This window comes from Emys orbicularis, chromosome 11, assembly GCF_028017835.1.
Source record: "Emys orbicularis isolate rEmyOrb1 chromosome 11, rEmyOrb1.hap1, whole genome shotgun sequence".
Taxonomy (NCBI): domain Eukaryota; kingdom Metazoa; phylum Chordata; order Testudines; family Emydidae; genus Emys; species Emys orbicularis.
Genome location: NC_088693.1, coordinates 10,430,994 through 10,447,957, shown reverse-complemented (window position 1 = coordinate 10,447,957; position 16,964 = coordinate 10,430,994). Strand labels below are relative to the sequence as shown.

General features: G+C 45.8%; 1 protein-coding gene across 1 annotated transcript in view; it reads left to right on the top strand.

Moving 5' to 3' along the window:
• Window positions 1-12,635: 12,635 nt before the first annotated feature.
• The window catches only part of SEMA5B (semaphorin 5B), a 163,460-nt gene continuing 159,131 nt past the window's right edge, over window positions 12,636-16,964 (top strand). Inside the window, exon 1 of the mRNA XM_065413429.1 lies at window positions 12,636-12,789. Within this exon, the coding sequence (XP_065269501.1) occupies window positions 12,636-12,789 (154 nt within the window). The remainder of the gene's footprint in view (window positions 12,790-16,964) is intronic.

Sequence of the window (16,964 nt, the reverse complement as noted above, 5' to 3'; positions counted from 1 at the left end):
TTGTGTCTAAAGTGTTTGGAATCAAGAGACCTGAGTTACTTTTCTGGCTCTGCCAAAGACTGTTTATTTGCCTCTGAGCAAGCCACTTAATTGCTCTGTGCCTCAGTTTCCCCATTTGTAAAATGGGGCTAGTAAAATTAATTCGTGGGAGTGTTGAGAAGGTAAATTCATTAGTGTTTGTGATGTGTTCCAAGATCCTCTGATAGGAGGGGCTATAGAAATGCACAGTATTATAAAAGCGAGCAGTAACTTTGCATGAATATAGACATTTCTATTGAATCTTTTTGAGTTGAAAAAAATGATGAGAAAAATAATTGAAAATAACTCCCATTTTCCCAGCATAAGAATATAAGAACGGCCATACTGGGTCAGACCAAAGGTCCATCTAGCCCAGTATCCTGGCTTCTGACAGTGGCCAATGGCAGGTGCTTCAGAGGCAATGAACAGAACAGGTAATCATCAAGTGATCCATCCCTGGTCGCGCATTCCCAGCTTCAGGCATACAGAGGCTAGGGACACCGTCCCTGCCCATCCTGGCTAATAGCCATTGATGGACCTATTCTCCATGAATTTATCTCGTTCATTTTTGAACCCTGTGATAGTCTTGGCCTTCACAACATCCTCTGACAAAGAGTTACTCAGGTTTACTGTGTGTTGTGGGAAGAAATACTTCCCTTTGTTTGTTTTAAACCTGCTGCCTATTAATTTCATTTGGTGACCCCTAGTTCTTGTGTTATGAGAAGGAGTAAATAACACTTCCTTATTTACTTTCTCTACACCAGTCATGATTTTATAGACTTTTCTGTACCTTTTCCAATTCCAATATATCTTTTTTGAGATGGGGCGACCACATCTGCACGCAGTATTCAAGATGTGGGCATACCATGGATTGATAGAAAATATCATATTGCTTCGAGGGGTGAAAACATTATCTATCCCTTTCCTAATGATTCCCAACATTCTGTTAAATAGCCTTTTAAACAATTAATTACTTAGAAAATACACCTGCATTTATTTAAATATTTATTGAGTTACTGCAGTAAGGGGAAAATCCTCTGCTCTAGAGGGGGCACTTGTGGGCTGAGAGTGAAGCTAGTGCTTCTGGATGCATTACTCTGCAGATCCAGAAGCCATGGGTAGTGCAAGAACGGTCTGTTCGGGGAGGCTAGCCCCTGGCCCCGCCCCTTCTGCCCAAGACCGCGCCCTCAAATCTTCTGCCTCCCTTCCCTCGCCGGCCCCCCAGCCCTTTGAGCACTGGGCAGCCCCAGCCCCGGGTGGCCCGAGCCCCAGCCCCGGGTGGCCCGAGCCCCAGCCCCAGCTGCCCCGAGTCCCATGCCACAGGCCGGCCTGCTTTAGCCCCAGCCCCTGCCCCAGCCCCCGCCCGCTTTGGGGAAGAGGAGCAGCCTGGGCTGGGGCTACGGGGGAATAGCAGGAGGGGGCCTCGGGGCAGAGCATGGGCGGGGCCATGTCTGACTATTTGGGGAGGCTTAGCCTCCCCTGGCCTATGATACCCACTGCCCAGGCCAGAAGCCATTTCCACAGCCTGTGCGGGAGTAACCAGAAAAGGAGCTGCTGCAGGCTTAAGGATGCAATAGTGGCTGCACAGCTGCTCTGCTACTGCCCTGTGACCTATGAGGACTCTTCCCCTCTCTGGCCCTCTGCAATTCCCCTCGTTCAATCCTTTTGATGGAACACCTAGAGATTTGAGTTGGAACTTGGGGCTCCTGATTCCTGATCCAGGCTGTGTCAATCACTCCTCCTGAAGCCGTAGGCGCCGGGGCTGGAGCACCCACAGGGGGAAAATGGTGGGTGCATAGCACCCACTGGCAGCCCCCCTAACAATGCCTCTCCCTCCCCCAGCGTCTCCTGCCCATTTCTCCGCATCAGGAGGCACGGGGGAGCGAGGGCGCAGCACGGGCAGGGGCAGAGCAGGGTTGGGGCATTGGAGGGAAGGGGTGGAGCTGGGGGGGAGCACACCCTGGCAGGTTAGAAACTCAGCGCCTATGCCTGAAGCCCTATCAAGAAATGTATGGCCTGATTAGCAAGGTGCTGAGTACTGTAGCACCCACAGACTTCACTTGGAGTTCTGGGTGATGGACACTTCTGAAAATCAGGTCCTTAATCTCTGCCTTGATTTCTCCATCTGTGAAATGGGGACCTTGAAAACTCTTTGTGACGTTGCAGTCTATATGGTTTTATAAAAATATGCTAATGAGTGAATATAATGTAATTGGAATATGCTTCATGCAAAAGGTCTCTTGTAAGGTATCATTACAAAGCTTATAATCTACTGAGTGTGATCATCCTATTTGTATTAATGTACCACTCTTGTATCTGAAACTAGAAATATGAAATATAACTCTGAGGGCCTATTGTAATTATGCAAAGTGTGGGCCATTAATGGTGGTTTGGAATCTTGATGACTCCCATTAACCAGAACAATTGTCTGCAGATGGCTGTGTTTTACCTGTAAGTCTTCCTGTATACGTGTGTGCTGGCAAGTGGGCAATGAAGTCTTGCAGTGACATGTGATCATGTCACCTGAACTGGAATCCACCTTTAACTTGGTGTCTTTCCATTGAGAAGGAGGGGGTGGGAACCCAGAGAGGGACAAAGGATTCCCGCCTTATGCAAAAGATATATAAAGGGGTGGAAAAGAACAAAGGAGGAGGAGCCATCATGAAGAATCCCCTAGCTACCACCTGAGCTGGAACAAGAGCTGTACCAGGGGAAAGAATTGTGCCCAGGCCTGGAAGGTGTCCAGTCTGAGAAAAACTTACTGAAGTATCTCTGAGGGTGAGATTATCTGTATTCAATTTGATTAGACATAGATTTGCACGTTTTATTTTATTTTGCTTGGTAACTTACTTTGTTCTGTCTGTTACTACTTGGAACCACTTAAATCCTACTTTCTGTATTTAATAAAATCATGTTTTACTTATTAATTAACTCAGAGTATGTATTAATACCTGGGGGAGCAAACAGCCGTGCATATCTCTCTATCAGTGTTATAGAGGGCGAACAATTTATGAGTTTACCCTGTATAAGCTTTATACAGGGTAAAACGGATGTATTTGGCTTTTAGACCCCATTGGGAGTTGGGCATCTGAGTGTTAAAGACAAGAACACTTCTGTTAGCTGCTTTCAGGTAAACCTGCAGCTTTGGGGCAAGTAATTCAGACCCTGGGTCTTTGTTGGAGCAGACGGGCATGTCTGGCTAGCAAGACAGGGTGCTGGGGTCCCAAGCTGGCAGGGAAAGCAGGGGCAGAGGTAGTCTTGGCACATCAGGTAGCAGCTCCCAAGAGGGTTTCTATGATCTAACCCGTCACACTCATTTCATACTCAGTGGAGTTCCTAGCTCACAAGCCTCTCTCAGCACAAAAACCACCATCACTTCTGGCAACCTTCTTGACCATCTCAGCAGAGATGCCAAGTACTGATTGGGGACAGGGATGGAAATACCTTCTCAAGCCTAGCAGGGGTCATAGAGGGCAAGGGGAGTTAGCTAAAATGGTAGCGCGCTCGCTTACCATGTGAGAGGTAGCGGGATCATTGCCTGCGTTCTCCAAGCTGCTGCTCTTTCCCACTCCTCCCATCTTTCTCATTTAGGTGGGGTTGGTCCTGTTTTAGTTGGGGTTGGTCCTGCTTTGAGCAGGGGGTTGGACTAGATGACCTCCTGAGGTCCCTTCCAACCCATATCTTCTATGATTCTAGGGGTCCCCGAGAGAAGGATTGAGGCATATGGACAGGGCAATGTGTGCAAGCTTTGACCGCCAAACTAGTTCCTTGGATAAACAGAAGACTTCAGACTCCAAGGCACCTTTCACAAATGCTGAATTCAAACAAATAACAAAATAGCTCACGTTTTTATATTACATGTAGCCAATAAAGCAAGTTCAAAAGTCCTTTTTTCTTTTGAGGGCATCTTGAAGCATGTAGGAAATCAGTCCATGTGTGGTTAGGTTAGCTCTGTACAAAAGTAGGTTTGTGTCTGCAGAGCAGGTATTTATTTGTGCCTACTGGGTTTGGCAGGTACCCAGCAATATAGTAGGTCGTGCTCCGCTGCACATGCTTGTACTGTTGAATCAGAAATATTTTATGGGAACTTTATATAATAGAATTCTGTTCTGGAGGGACCTCCTCTAAGGGTGACAGCAGTTCAGTTTCCATGACCATTCACTCGTTAGCTTCTCTGTCAACAAGGGGGCCAACTAATGCCAGTTGGTGGCTCCTCTGATTTGGACACCTGGCCCATGCAGAAGTGGACTGAGACCCACTGACTCATTTCAGACTGGGCCACCAAGCTGCCATTAGAGAGTATTATCTTGTGGTATCTAATCCAAAGCCCATTGAAATCAATGGGAGTCTTTCAATTGACTTCAGTGGTCTTTGGATCATGTCCTTGGTCACTACCAAGATGAGCTGGAATCAAATGGTGATCTAAGCCCATTACCAATCCCTTGAGCTATCTAGTCCTACAGATGCTCATACCTTAGACTGTTTCTTCCCAACTCCCTTTTAGGCTTCCATGCCATGTGCCTGCAATGTGAATTAGTAGGTTAAGTAACTTTTTATTTATGTGGAGATGTCTGAACTATTCTCATATGTCAAGATAACAGAGAGATTAGAGTAATGTGTCTTGTCGTATTTCCTGATTTGCATTGTTTACTCCTGTATGAGAAACAACAATGTTGTCAAAAGCTCGTGAGTGCTTCAAAAGAGACAAACTCCTAGTGAGTTATACACTCAGAAAGAGTAACAATGGCCCAGTGGTTAGAGTGCAAGCTGGAGACCCAGGTTCAAGTTTCTGCTCTGCTACAGACTTCCTGTGTGATCCTGGGCAAGTCACTTAGCCTTTCTGTAAAAAGGAGGTGGTAATACTTCCCTGTGTTGTGAGGATAAATATCTTGGAGACTCTTAGGTCCTCAGGATGGTATGCTAATTAGGGCCATATAAGTAGCTTGTAGAGACTGATGCAGCTAGAAGTAACAAATCCCAGCCAGAATCAAGAACTTCAGAGTCTAACTGGAAGTAAAAGTAGAAATAAGTCAATGGTTTAAAAAAGAAAAGAAAAATACAATGCATTGATTAAAACAAAAAGAGAGAGATACTCTTCCCAGACACACATCTGAACAATGGTTTATGTAGTCAAATGTATTTCGCATTAAAAAATAAAAAGTTCAGTATGCTAGAAGGGAGTCTAGTTCTGTAAATGTGATTGAAAGATTTGACACATTGTGTTATATAATTGCACTGTATCGTTTTCTGTTGTAAGACAGATCCACTGTTCACAACATAAACAGCACTAATGGGTAAATGTACCAACTGCTGGTGGCAGAGAGAAAAGCTCTGTTTTTTTTCTTGATAGTGAGAAGCAGCCTTTTGAAACAGTCTGAAAGAGTGAACTCCAGCTGGCTGAGGTCTGTGGTCAGGGCAGGCAATGACATCTGAATATATCAAGGACTGCATTTTTGCTGGCATTGGGTTGGTTTTTTTATTTTTATTTTTTTTTACAGTGCATAGTTCGCTGTGCTAGGCTGTCATGACTGTATCGCTCAGCTGCCATGTTGTATAACATTTATATTTATTTTGTGTATTGGTCCAATGCTCATTTTGAATATTTTGGTACCAACGCACCTCCGTCTGCTGTTGCTCCCAGCTTCCAATGTCCTGTTTCAATAAAACCATAAATGTATCCACCCAACCATAAAAAGGGTTTTGAGGTTATTTTTTTTTAAATCCAAGCATGCATTTCCCATGGACTACAGTGGGTCTCGGTTCAAGGGGTTCATGGCATTGATTTTTGTTCAGTTTTTCAGAGTAGTGGGAAGATATTCACAGATATTTAAGCTTTAGATTTTTTTTATGGTTTCTTTTTCATCTTGGTTCTACTTGGTATCATTTTGAAAATAATGATTTTGAATACAACTTTAGATTTAACTACACTGGTAAACCTTTAAAGAGAGAGTGGAAATTTACACTATCAGGGAAAACTTTCTAGGGAACACGGATATCTACTGGGCTGTGGCATAGTCTCCCAGGGAAAGTGGCAGAAATCCAATCACTTGGCACATTTTACAACTAGCCTGGACAAAATGCTCGTAACTATACAACAGGGAACACTGCATTGGCAGGAGAATGGACTGCATGACATTGTGAGTCTTTTCTCTCTGCAGTTTTTATGGTTCCATGATCCTAGCGAGTATGCAACTTAGGCTTCTCTCTCCCTTGATGCTAGACTTCACAGTGAATGAGGAGTGCATCAGAGGAATGTGCAGGAGGCCTAGCATGTGTCTTTGGGTCAAGGGTGAGCACTTTATATCTGGTTATTGTTGCAACTCAGCAGTGTCAATCAAGGTCACCTTTTTTGGGTGAGGTCCTCCCAGATCAGGGGTGGGCCAACGTTTTGGCCTGAGGGCCACATCTGGGTATGGAAATTGTATGGCGGGCCATGAATGCTCATAACATTGGGGGTTGGGGTGTGGGAGGGGGTGAGGGCTCCGGCTGAGGGTGCAGGCTCTAGGGTGGGGCCAGAAATGTGGCGTTCGGGGTGCGGGAGGGTACTCCGGGCTGGGACCGAGGGATTCGGAGGGCGGGAGTGGGATCAGGGCTGGGGCAGGGGGTTGGGGCAAGTGAAGGTGTCAGTGGTGCAGGCTCCAGGCGGCGCTTACCTCAAGCAGTTCCCAGAAGCAGCGGCATGTCCCTGCTCCGGCTCCTACACAGAGGCATGGCCAGGTAGCTCTGTGCGCTCGCTGTCCGCAGGCATCGCCCCTGCAGCTCCCATTGGCCATGGTTCCCAGCCAATGTGAGCTGCGGGGGTAGTGCTTGGCGCAGGGGCAGCATGTGGAGCCCCCTGGCTGCCCCTACACATAGGAGCCGGAGGGGAGACATGCCACTGTTTCCGGGAGCTGTGTGGAGTGGGGCAAGCCCCTGACCCCTCTCCCCAGCGGGAGCTCAAGGGCTGAATTAGAACATCTGGAGGGCTGGATGCGGCCCCAGGGCCGTAGTTTGCCCACCCTGTCCCAGGTCCTTTCCCATCTTTGACACCCTCCACCATAACAAGCACCTTGTAGTGGAGGAAGGCTGCATGCTACCTTCTCTGGAACCCAGTGTGGAGAGAGTGATAAAAAGCACATCTTCCTAGATGTTGGGAATATTTGCTGTATTCAGTCCCTTGCTTGCTTCTGTAATGATAAAGTTTGTGATACAAGAGGGGATGCAGTGGGGGGTGGGCCGTGGGCCGGGTCCCCCCCTCCCGATTTCCTGCTTGGCTTGTACTGAGCATGCTCACACGGACTGAGCATGCTCACTAACACTGCTGAAGCCGCTGCCCTCACTCCGCCCCCCACAGTATCCTCTTTTGATACCTCCCATCGTCACATGGCTTGCATGTAACCTCTCCCCAGTACCCTTTGTGTGTGTGTGTGATCCCTGCAATAGCCTTGTCTTTAATGGCATGAGCTATAGACTGTGCTAACCTTAACTTTGAATTATTTTCCATCTCTCATTTCTGCCAGTGCCACTTGTTATTTTAACTTGCTTGTGTTTTTAAAAGAAAAAAATATATCCTTCTGCAGTATTTGTGAGCTGAGACATAGCGCCTCCTGGGGAGAATCACAGTGGGATTTTATAAAAGCCCTCTATGAAATCTGTGCTAATCTGGGGCCTGAGAATAGCTAAATGCCAGTAACACTTGTCACAGTTCAGGGCAACTGCACCTATATTCCCCCCGCTGTGCTCCATCAAGGACATCCACTTAAAGGTTTCTGGCTCCCAGCCATCACCTCTCTTGGGCGGAGACCTGCTCCTCACTCCCTCTTGACCAGTGTTTTTCCAGGCTGCAGAGTTCCCTTACACTGTGATATTCCCAGCAAGCCAGACTGCCTAAACAAGCTAGAGTCTGCACTTTGCTTCCTCTCCAGAGGCTATGAACAGAGTAATTGCCCATAGGTGTTAGTGACTACACAACTCTTTCTAAGCAAGTGCGTTTGTTCTTAAAGTGAAAGCATTATAGCGAAAACCTATTATATAAATAGGTTTTATATATAAAGAACCTATACACATGCTAAAAAAGCTTAACGAAGTTCACCTGTCAGTCATTTGGGCCCTAATAGGACAAGTCCTTCCAATCCTTCTGGAAGGATTAGAGCTCCCCACCCACTTGCTGGATCAGAAAGAAGGCCCTGAATCAACAGAAGAACATAGGAATGGCCATACTGGGTCAGACCAATGATCCATCTAGCCCAGTATCCTGCCTTCCGACAGTGGCAAATGCCAGATGCTCTAGAGGGAATGAACAGAACAGTGCAATTCTTGAGTGATCCATCCCCTGAAGTCCAGGGCCAGCATCTAGCAGTCAAAGGCTTAGGGACACCCAGAGCATGGGGTTGCATCCCTGACCACCTTGGCTAATAGCTATTGATGGACCTATCCTCTGTGACCTTATCTAATTCTTTTTGAATCCAGTAAAACTTTTGGCCTTCACATCATCCCCTTGCAACAAGTTCCACAGGTTGACCATGCGTTGTGTGAAGAAATACTTCGTTTGTTTTAAACCTGCTGCCTGTTAATTTGATTGGGTGACCCCTGGTTCTTTTGTTATGTGAAAGGGTAAATAACACTTCCTTATTCACTTTCTCCACACCATTCATGATTTTATAGACGTCTATCATATCCCCCTTAGTTGCCAGTTTTTTAAACTAAATAGCCCAGTCTTTTTAATCTCTCCTCACGTGGAAGCTGCTCCATACCCGTAATCATTTTTGTTGCCCTTCTCTGTAACTTTTCCATTTCTAATTTATCTATTTTGAGATGGGGCGACCAGAATTGCATGCAGTATTCAAGGTGTGGGTGTAACATTGTTTTATATAGTGGCATTATGATATTTTCTGTTTTATTATCCATCTCTTTCTAATGGTGCCTAATATTCTGTTAGCTTTTTTGACTGCTGCTGCACATTGCGTGCATGTTTTCAGAGAACTATCCACTATGACTCCGAGATCTCTTTCTTGAGTGATATCAGCTAATTTAGACCCCATCATTTTGTATGTATATTTGGGATTATGTTTAAATATTACTTTGCATTTATCAATATTGAATTTAATTTGCCATTTTGTTGCCTACTCACCCAGTTTTGTGAGATCCCTTTGCAGTCTGCTTTAAACTCAGGCTATTTATCCAAAAGGCCTTTCTTTGTCTGTTGGTCTCTGGAGAATGTAGTTTGAACTAGTATATGTGAGCCTCCACAGGAGGTGGTACCTCTCTGGGAGGGGGTTACAACCTGACTGATTTGCCTTAATCACCACCCACTGGTTTTAGTTCCTGGAGGAGCTAAAGTAGCCCTCCCCCATGGAATAGAACACAGTGATACACTAATGCACTAGTGTCTTTCAAGGCTATTACAGGAAATTGCTATGTCTGTCAGAACAATCAGTGACATAATTTGGGATTGATGGTGCTCATAACCACTCAAAAGGAGGCAAAAGATTTGAAAAATCCTTTGGGCCAAACCCTGAATACCTTCCTGTAGTAACTTTGCAGCATTGAGGGCTTTGATTGAAACCCATTGCAACCAATTTGAGGCTTTCCATTGACTTCACTGTGTCAGACAAAACTGCCACGGAGCCAAATCCCGAGTCTTTTTTTCAGACACAACTCGCTGATGCAATAGGAGTGAACACCAAGGGCCAAATTCTGAGGTCTTTCATCACTTATTATTCAGGCAAAATTCCCATTGACTTTACTGGGTTGAGTTAGCCCAAGTAAGGATTTAAATTGGACATAGCCTCTAACGGTACGAGGAACTGCTAGTGTTGCCCTTAGTTAAAGTTGCCTGATGCTTCCTGTTCTAGGGTCCCATTTTCAATTGCTGTGATGGGGTGTACAAACCCCACACTGGGCAACAAGGGGTTAAGGGATTATTTTGGGTTCAGCCAGCCCCTCCCCACCACAACTGCAGCAAATGCTCCATCTGCTGGAGGAATTAAAAGGGAGGGAACAATTAGTTTATTTGGGTGTCAGAGTTGGAGGTGAGTAGACCTGTAGTCCATAGCTTTGAAGAGCAGAGGGAAGCCTAAAGGCTCTGATACGGCTGCCCAAAGGGGGCCTCCTCCTTGAGGGAAGGGAGGACCCACCCCAGATACAACCAGAGAGGGAAGTATCCTGTGACCTTGGACATTGGTAACTCCCTCTTACTTCTTTTTGGTTTGGATTTCCCCACCAGGGGAAGGCCTTGGACTGAGGCCTGATAAGAGGGGGCACGAGGGATGACACGAAGAGGCCCAGGGAGGGCAGCCTTAAGCAGCCTTGGTTGTAGGGTTGCGAGGTGTCTGGTTTTTGACCAGAATGCCCGGTCGAAATGTGACCCTGGCGGGTCCGGTAGGCATTGCTGACTGGGCTGTTAAAAGTCCAGTCGGTGGCGCAGTGGGGGTCTGGGGCTAAGGCAGGCTCCCTGCCTGCCCTAGCTCCGTGTGGCTCCTGGAAGTGGCCACCGGGTCCCTGCGGCCCCTAGGCTCATGGGTGGTCAGGGAGGCTCCGCACACTATACGTGCCCTGAATGCCGGCTCAGCAGCTCCCATTGGCCGGGAAGTGTTATCAATGGGAGCTGCGGGGGCAGTGCCTGCAGATGCGAGGGCAGTGCATGGAGCCTCACTGGCTGCCCATGCGCCTAGGGGGCTGCAGGGACCTGGCTGCTGCTTCCTGGGAGCTGTGGTAAGCGCCGCCAGGACCCTGCACCCTGAACCCTCTCCCTCACCCCAACCCCCTGCCCCAACACGGAGTCCCCTCCTATCCAAACTCCCTCCCAGAGCCTGCACACATCCCCAACACCTCCTGCCCCAACCCCCTCCTGCACCCCAAACCTCTCATCCCCAGCCCCACCCCAGAGTCTGTACCCCCAGCTGGAGTCCACACCCCCTCCCGCACTCTGAATCCCCCAGCCTGGAGCCCCTTCCTGCACCTCAAACCCCTCCTCCCCAGCCCCACCCCAGAACCCGTACCCCCAGCCAGAGCCCTCACACCCCTCCTGCACCGCAACTCCCTGCCCCAGCCCGGTGAAAGTGAGTGAGGGTGGGGGAGAGCGAGCGACAGGGAGGGGGATGGAGCGAGTGGGGGCGGGGCCTTGGGGCAGGGGCGGGGCCTCGGGGCAGGGGTGTTCGGTTTTGTGCGATTAGAAAGTTGGCAACCTTACTTGGTTGCTAGACTACTGGTAGCCCAAAGGGCCCTGGGTTGGAGCCTGCTGGAGTGGAAGGGCCCGGGCTCCCCTCCTCACAACCCCCCCTGGCAGTCAGGGGTTATGGCCATAACCACTAGGTCACACTTCCCAACTAGACCCCAAGTGAGGACCATTACAGTTGCTTATAACTTTGTCAAACTTTACTGTTCTTATTATCTGTTGTTTGTATTACCATAGGAGTCCCCGTCATGGATCAAGATCCTATTGTGCTAGGTGCTGTACAAACACAGAACAAGAAGACTGCCCCTGCCCCAACTTGCTTACCATATAAGTACTGTTAGGGCTGAAATTTTCTATGGTGGATGTCTGCCTCAGCTTAATTTTTTTGGAAAGTTTCAGCTAAAATGGTTCAGTTGTTTCTGAGAACAAAATTAGGGGAAAATACATTGTTTTGCATGTATTTTAAAAAATTATTGCAACCATTTCACTGAAAAGCTGTAGCTACCCCCTGCTTTGGAGCAGGCGCTTGAAATGTGGCAGGGGGAGGGGGTTGCCCTGGTGTCAGGGACATATCTTCTGCTCTTCCCATGAAAAACTGCCCACATCGGGCCAAGTTATAAGCCTTTGGGGAAAAAATCTCAGTTTGCACATGCTCAATAGAAACTTGTTAGTTTGGCAGCTAAATTCTCTAAAGATTCTGTCTGCACTGAGCATGCTCCAGTCTGCAGCAGGAAGACAGTCTCCTGTGTTCTCAGTAAAACACCCTGCTGGAAGCCAGACAATGAGGCAGAGAAGGAGGAAGTAGCCACTCTGGAATGCAGAGGAGACAAGAGATAGGAGGGGGTGTGGTGGGATGCGGGAATTAATTGGTGCGGGCAGCTGAGGGGCTGGAGCAATCTTAATTTTGGCATTTCCTAACTTCTGAGTGCTTGATTTTTCAATCTTAATGTTCTTTTAACATAATTTTTGATATAATATATAGTAGTTGCTGCAGATGCAGATATTCGAGGGTGTGAAGAGTTACTGATCATCTTTATGGCAATATTCAGAACCCATAGGGACAAGAATAAAACATACCATATGGCTTTACCTAATGTTGCTACCTGGTGCCTCTTTCCTACTGCCGCTTTAAGCAGTTTATTTTTGCATTTGCATTACTTGAATTACTTAATACTGAGCCATTTACATGTATTTGGAGTATTTGCACTTTTCAGTATCGTTACAATTTCTGTTGGTATTGCATGCCAAGAGTTGTATAAAGGCACTTAATTTTTCAGTGTATTGTTTGCTGAATATTATCACATCTAGTTAACACACGTGGGTTTGTAATGAAAGAGGAAAACCCAGAGAGTTGTTGCAGACTTTAGATAGGGATGTATGTTTTCTAAAATGAAATTCTTTGCATTGCAGGTATCCTCTCAGGGCCTACCTTGGAAGCTAGATCTGCCGCAGGCCTCCAATCATGGTTGTATCAAGATTAAAGGGCATTTCTCTGTCATTGGCAAGCCTTTTCCTTTTCACTTTTCATCTCTCAGCATCACAGAATGCACCTGAATATCCTGAAACTGAGCAACAGCAATGCATCAGAAGAGAACACCCCACCATTGCTTTCGAAGGTAAGAGATTCTCTTCCCTTGGATGCCTTAGCTTGATTGCAAGGTACAATAGGATAATCTGCTCTGGAGTCCACGTCCTGGGAAGCAGCGAGGTCAGAGCAGAGAGCTGGGAGATAAGACCTCAGGGTTTCTCGTCACCATTCTACCACTGACTCTGTGATCTTGGGCAACTCACTGAATTTTGCCTCAGTTTCCTCATCCGTAAATGGGTTCAGTGATGCTTCTAAACCTCACAGGGCTAATATGAGGCTTATTTCATACTTGTAAAGCATTTGTAGATCTTTGAAAGGCACATTTATTATTTTGGACATTTAGAGCAAGATTATTGTGTATACTATAATAATAATAATAATAAAATCGTCACTAGTTGCTTCCATTGTTGCTTTTTTCTGCATACGTTTGTAGTCATTGCCAGTGATTTTTCTGACCTCCATCTGGACTCCGGCCTTGATAAGATCTTAGAGGCAAAAGAGCAGCCTTTTTAACTGCAGAGGCCTACAGTGCCATACATAAAAACATCATAGGCCTCTTACTGGTGTCTTGTAGCATAAGAATTCCCCTGAAGAACTGTGTCCTTATCCCAGATAAATGGTCCATGTCGTTATGTGTAGTAGTGGTACCCCATGGATTCTGTCAGCGCTTCTATCTATTCATCCATCTAGTTCCATGACCCTCATCACCCTCAGATCCGAGCACCTATACAGTCCAGTGTAAGAAGTTCCATACACCATTACCATAGTGCATTGAGCCTCCTTGGCAGCTCTAGCTTCCTCCTAAATGTTGAAGTATTGATTTTGGCTGCCCTTTGGGGGATTGCAGTACATCTGTGGTTAGGTTCTTTGCTGAGGGCATCTGAATGAGGCTTCTGTGACCTTTGAGATGGGGTGTCTAGGGAGAAAGGAGAAGTTGATGACCTTTTAGGGCTCTTGTCTAAGGCTTTATGCTTCTTTGGAGGGAAGGAAGCTATTGTCTTTACATTTGGAAACAGTTTTCTTGTCTGTTTTCCATTATCCATGCTTTAAAGGTTTAAGTGGATTAAAGTAAATTAGCAAATCTTTAAGCCTATAGTACATAATAGGGCACTGGCTCTAACCTTGTTCCTGTGGAATGGGTAAATAAACCTTGATATTTAATTGCTTAATAATGCTGACCTTCTGCTTTATTGGGGAAGGGTGAAAGACATCCCTGAGGTTAAAAAATGTGTTGGAACTCAATTGGCTATTTAAACAGATACACAGTAATGAGCATATTACAAGTACAGAGAGAGAGAGAAGTTGGGTCTCTTAATATTATAAAAATATTATATATATATATTTTTGGTTGGGTTTTTGTGGTTCACAAAGAACCAGGTTATAGGATCCATCTTTAAGATGTGTTAGCTTCCAGAGCCCATGTGAAGTTTAGAAGCATGTTTCAACCCTAGCTTCTGATCCTGAGAAGCCAGTTGGAGATGTTGATGTTCAAGATGGATGTCTTCGTTTGCCAAACTGCTTTGTGTTAATCAGGCATAGCAGGAACACAAAAACCCAGAGCATTCCTTTCCCCGCTCTTTTCTGGTATGGAATAATTAGAGCCCGGCAATTATAGGAAAGAAATAGAGATGAAAATTACAGCCATCTAAGGCAAATGTCCTCACATGGGTCCTCTAAACTTTGGTTAGATTCATGATTATAGTTTGTTTTCTGCACCTGTTTCCTGGTGATTGTTCAAGATACATTGTAGTCTTGGGTGCTCTGTTATGCAGCCCTGCTGAAAATGTTCTGTAGGAAAATATGCAGAATGAAATTAAAGGTACCGCTGTTCCTTAGCTACAAGCAGCACTCAAAAGTCTATGGAAGAGAGTGTTGTGCATCCAAAAAGCACGTCACAGCTCTTTGTTTGATTTACCTTAAGGCTGTATCCTGTCCTGGTCCCAACACCAGTGGGCATGGAAAGTGCTGAATGCATTGGAACCACTGCCATTCTGCTGTGCAAGGGGAACAGATTGGGAAATCCACATCTTATGTGCTGCAGAGTGTTGCTCTGTGAAGGCTCTCTCCATGGCAGCATGGAGCAGGAGAGTTGTGGCCAATAGGTCCCCAAATACCTTGTTCCATGGGCCATAACCTACTGTGTAGTGGGAATGCAAGGGCAGCTGCTGGTATTGTAGCCTATGGAGCAGCTGGGCTGATGCTCCACAGCCTGGTGGAGGATTCCTTTTCCCAAGACCCCATGCATCTCCTTAGCTGTTGCCCATGGTCTAGTGGGTAGGGCACTGGACTGGAAGTCAGGACTCGGGGTTCTAGCCTTGGCTTGGTTATTGATAAGTTGGGTCAAGGTAGGGCACCACTCTCTGTCTTATCTACTTATATTGTAAGCCTTTTGCGGCAACGTGTGTCCTATCGAGGTTTATTTATCCATTCCACAGGAACAAAGTCAGAGCCAGGGCCATGTTATGTAAGCTTAGATATGTTATGTGTTTGTCCATTCTGAACCTCCTGGATCTGCCAGACTTCTCCAGAAGTCACTTGAGAACAGGTTTTCATGTGAGATTTCTATACTAATTCCTTCTCTCTGGTTTTGTTTGTAAATCATGCTGCCTTCTTTATTGGTTATGGTTAGGAAAGAATGTTGTTTAAATGAGTAAGCAAATTACTAGGGTCCTTAGTTCTCTCCTATTAGCCAGTGTGTTCATCCTGGGACATGGGGGTGGTTATAGGCTAAGATGGACCTATTTGTGGGAGTCCCTTGTTTCAATATTGGTCGTGCAGCTCTCCTCCTCTACCTCCACTCCGCAAGCATGCACAACGCGGGGACCAGAGCCGGTGCTAGGCTTAAGCAGACTAAGCAATTGCTTAGGGCCCGAGCAGCTCAAGGGGACCCCTATTAATTATTAGTGTGTGTGGGGGGGAAATGTTCCTGCTTAGGGCCCCCAATGGGCTAGCACCAATCCTGGGGGGGACTGTCAGCAAAACTTCCTCCGCTGAGCTGAGCCATCATGCTGATGCATAGGGAAGAGGTGGATTGAGCTAGTTAACTAAGACTGTTAAATCCCTAACCACATAGGGCGTTATATATGACCGCTTTCCATATCCTATCATAACTGTTGGTGAAAGTTTCCGTGCATGCAAAATTTGGCCTATTGGCAGGTACCTGATCTCTCCTGAATTATGTTCGGGTGCATTTTCTGTTGCCTGGTGTTTTAATTGATTTGGGAGTGTTCTAATCTGGGGTTTTACTTTGGGCTGATGTGTAATTGTAACCTGCTACCAGATGAATATGACTTGGATAGCATGAACGTAGCTTGCTGCATATAAATGCATTGTTCTTATTTTTATTTTTAAACAACTTATTTTTGAAAACCAGCCAACTTGCAAACATTGAGGTCTACAGGGAGCTATTAAATGTGTGCTTGTTGTACTGAAACAAAAGGCTGTTTTAACTTTGTCTGGCTAAAAGATAATGGGGTATGATTTATTTCTCTTGGATTTGCACGATATTCTGCCAAACACCCCCACTACAGTTGAATTGGTCACTAATACATTATTCCCTTTAGTGTGTACTGATGGGGGGGGGAAAACACACTATCATCCATGAAGTCCACCACCCAGGTATGAAAAGCCCATAGGAAATTTTGCTAAAGATTTGCATTCATGTTGAGTGTGCTTTATTTTTGCCATTCCTATCCAAATATTTCGTTTAAAAAGGTGGAGGGTTTTGGGATGAAGTCTGGGAGGTATTGCTGGCCAAATATCCTGGGGAAACCAAAGGTACTATGGGAAAAATCCATTGCCACTCTGGTATCTCCATTAAGGGAGTTGAAACTTGAGCTGCTAATGTAACACTGATGGGTGAGCAACAGCAGCATGTGCCTAAGACTGCCGTGGTGCAGAATATTTGACCTCAAAGGCATTTGGCTCTGGATTTCTTTTCTATTAGAAAACCTCATAGTATTTTATTTATCTTGAAAATGGAACTATAGCAAATGAGTCTGATATTTTCTTCCTCAGGGTTGGTTTAGAATTTGGTTTGAAAGTACTAGCAATAAAGTCATAAATAATTGAACAATGGTTAGGAAAGTAATTTTGCTCTCAGGCAACCATCTGAAAATCTCACACAACAGCTTTCAACTATACAGTACAATGTATTTTTTTAATACAATAATATTTTTTTCATTGGTACTTACTCATCAATGG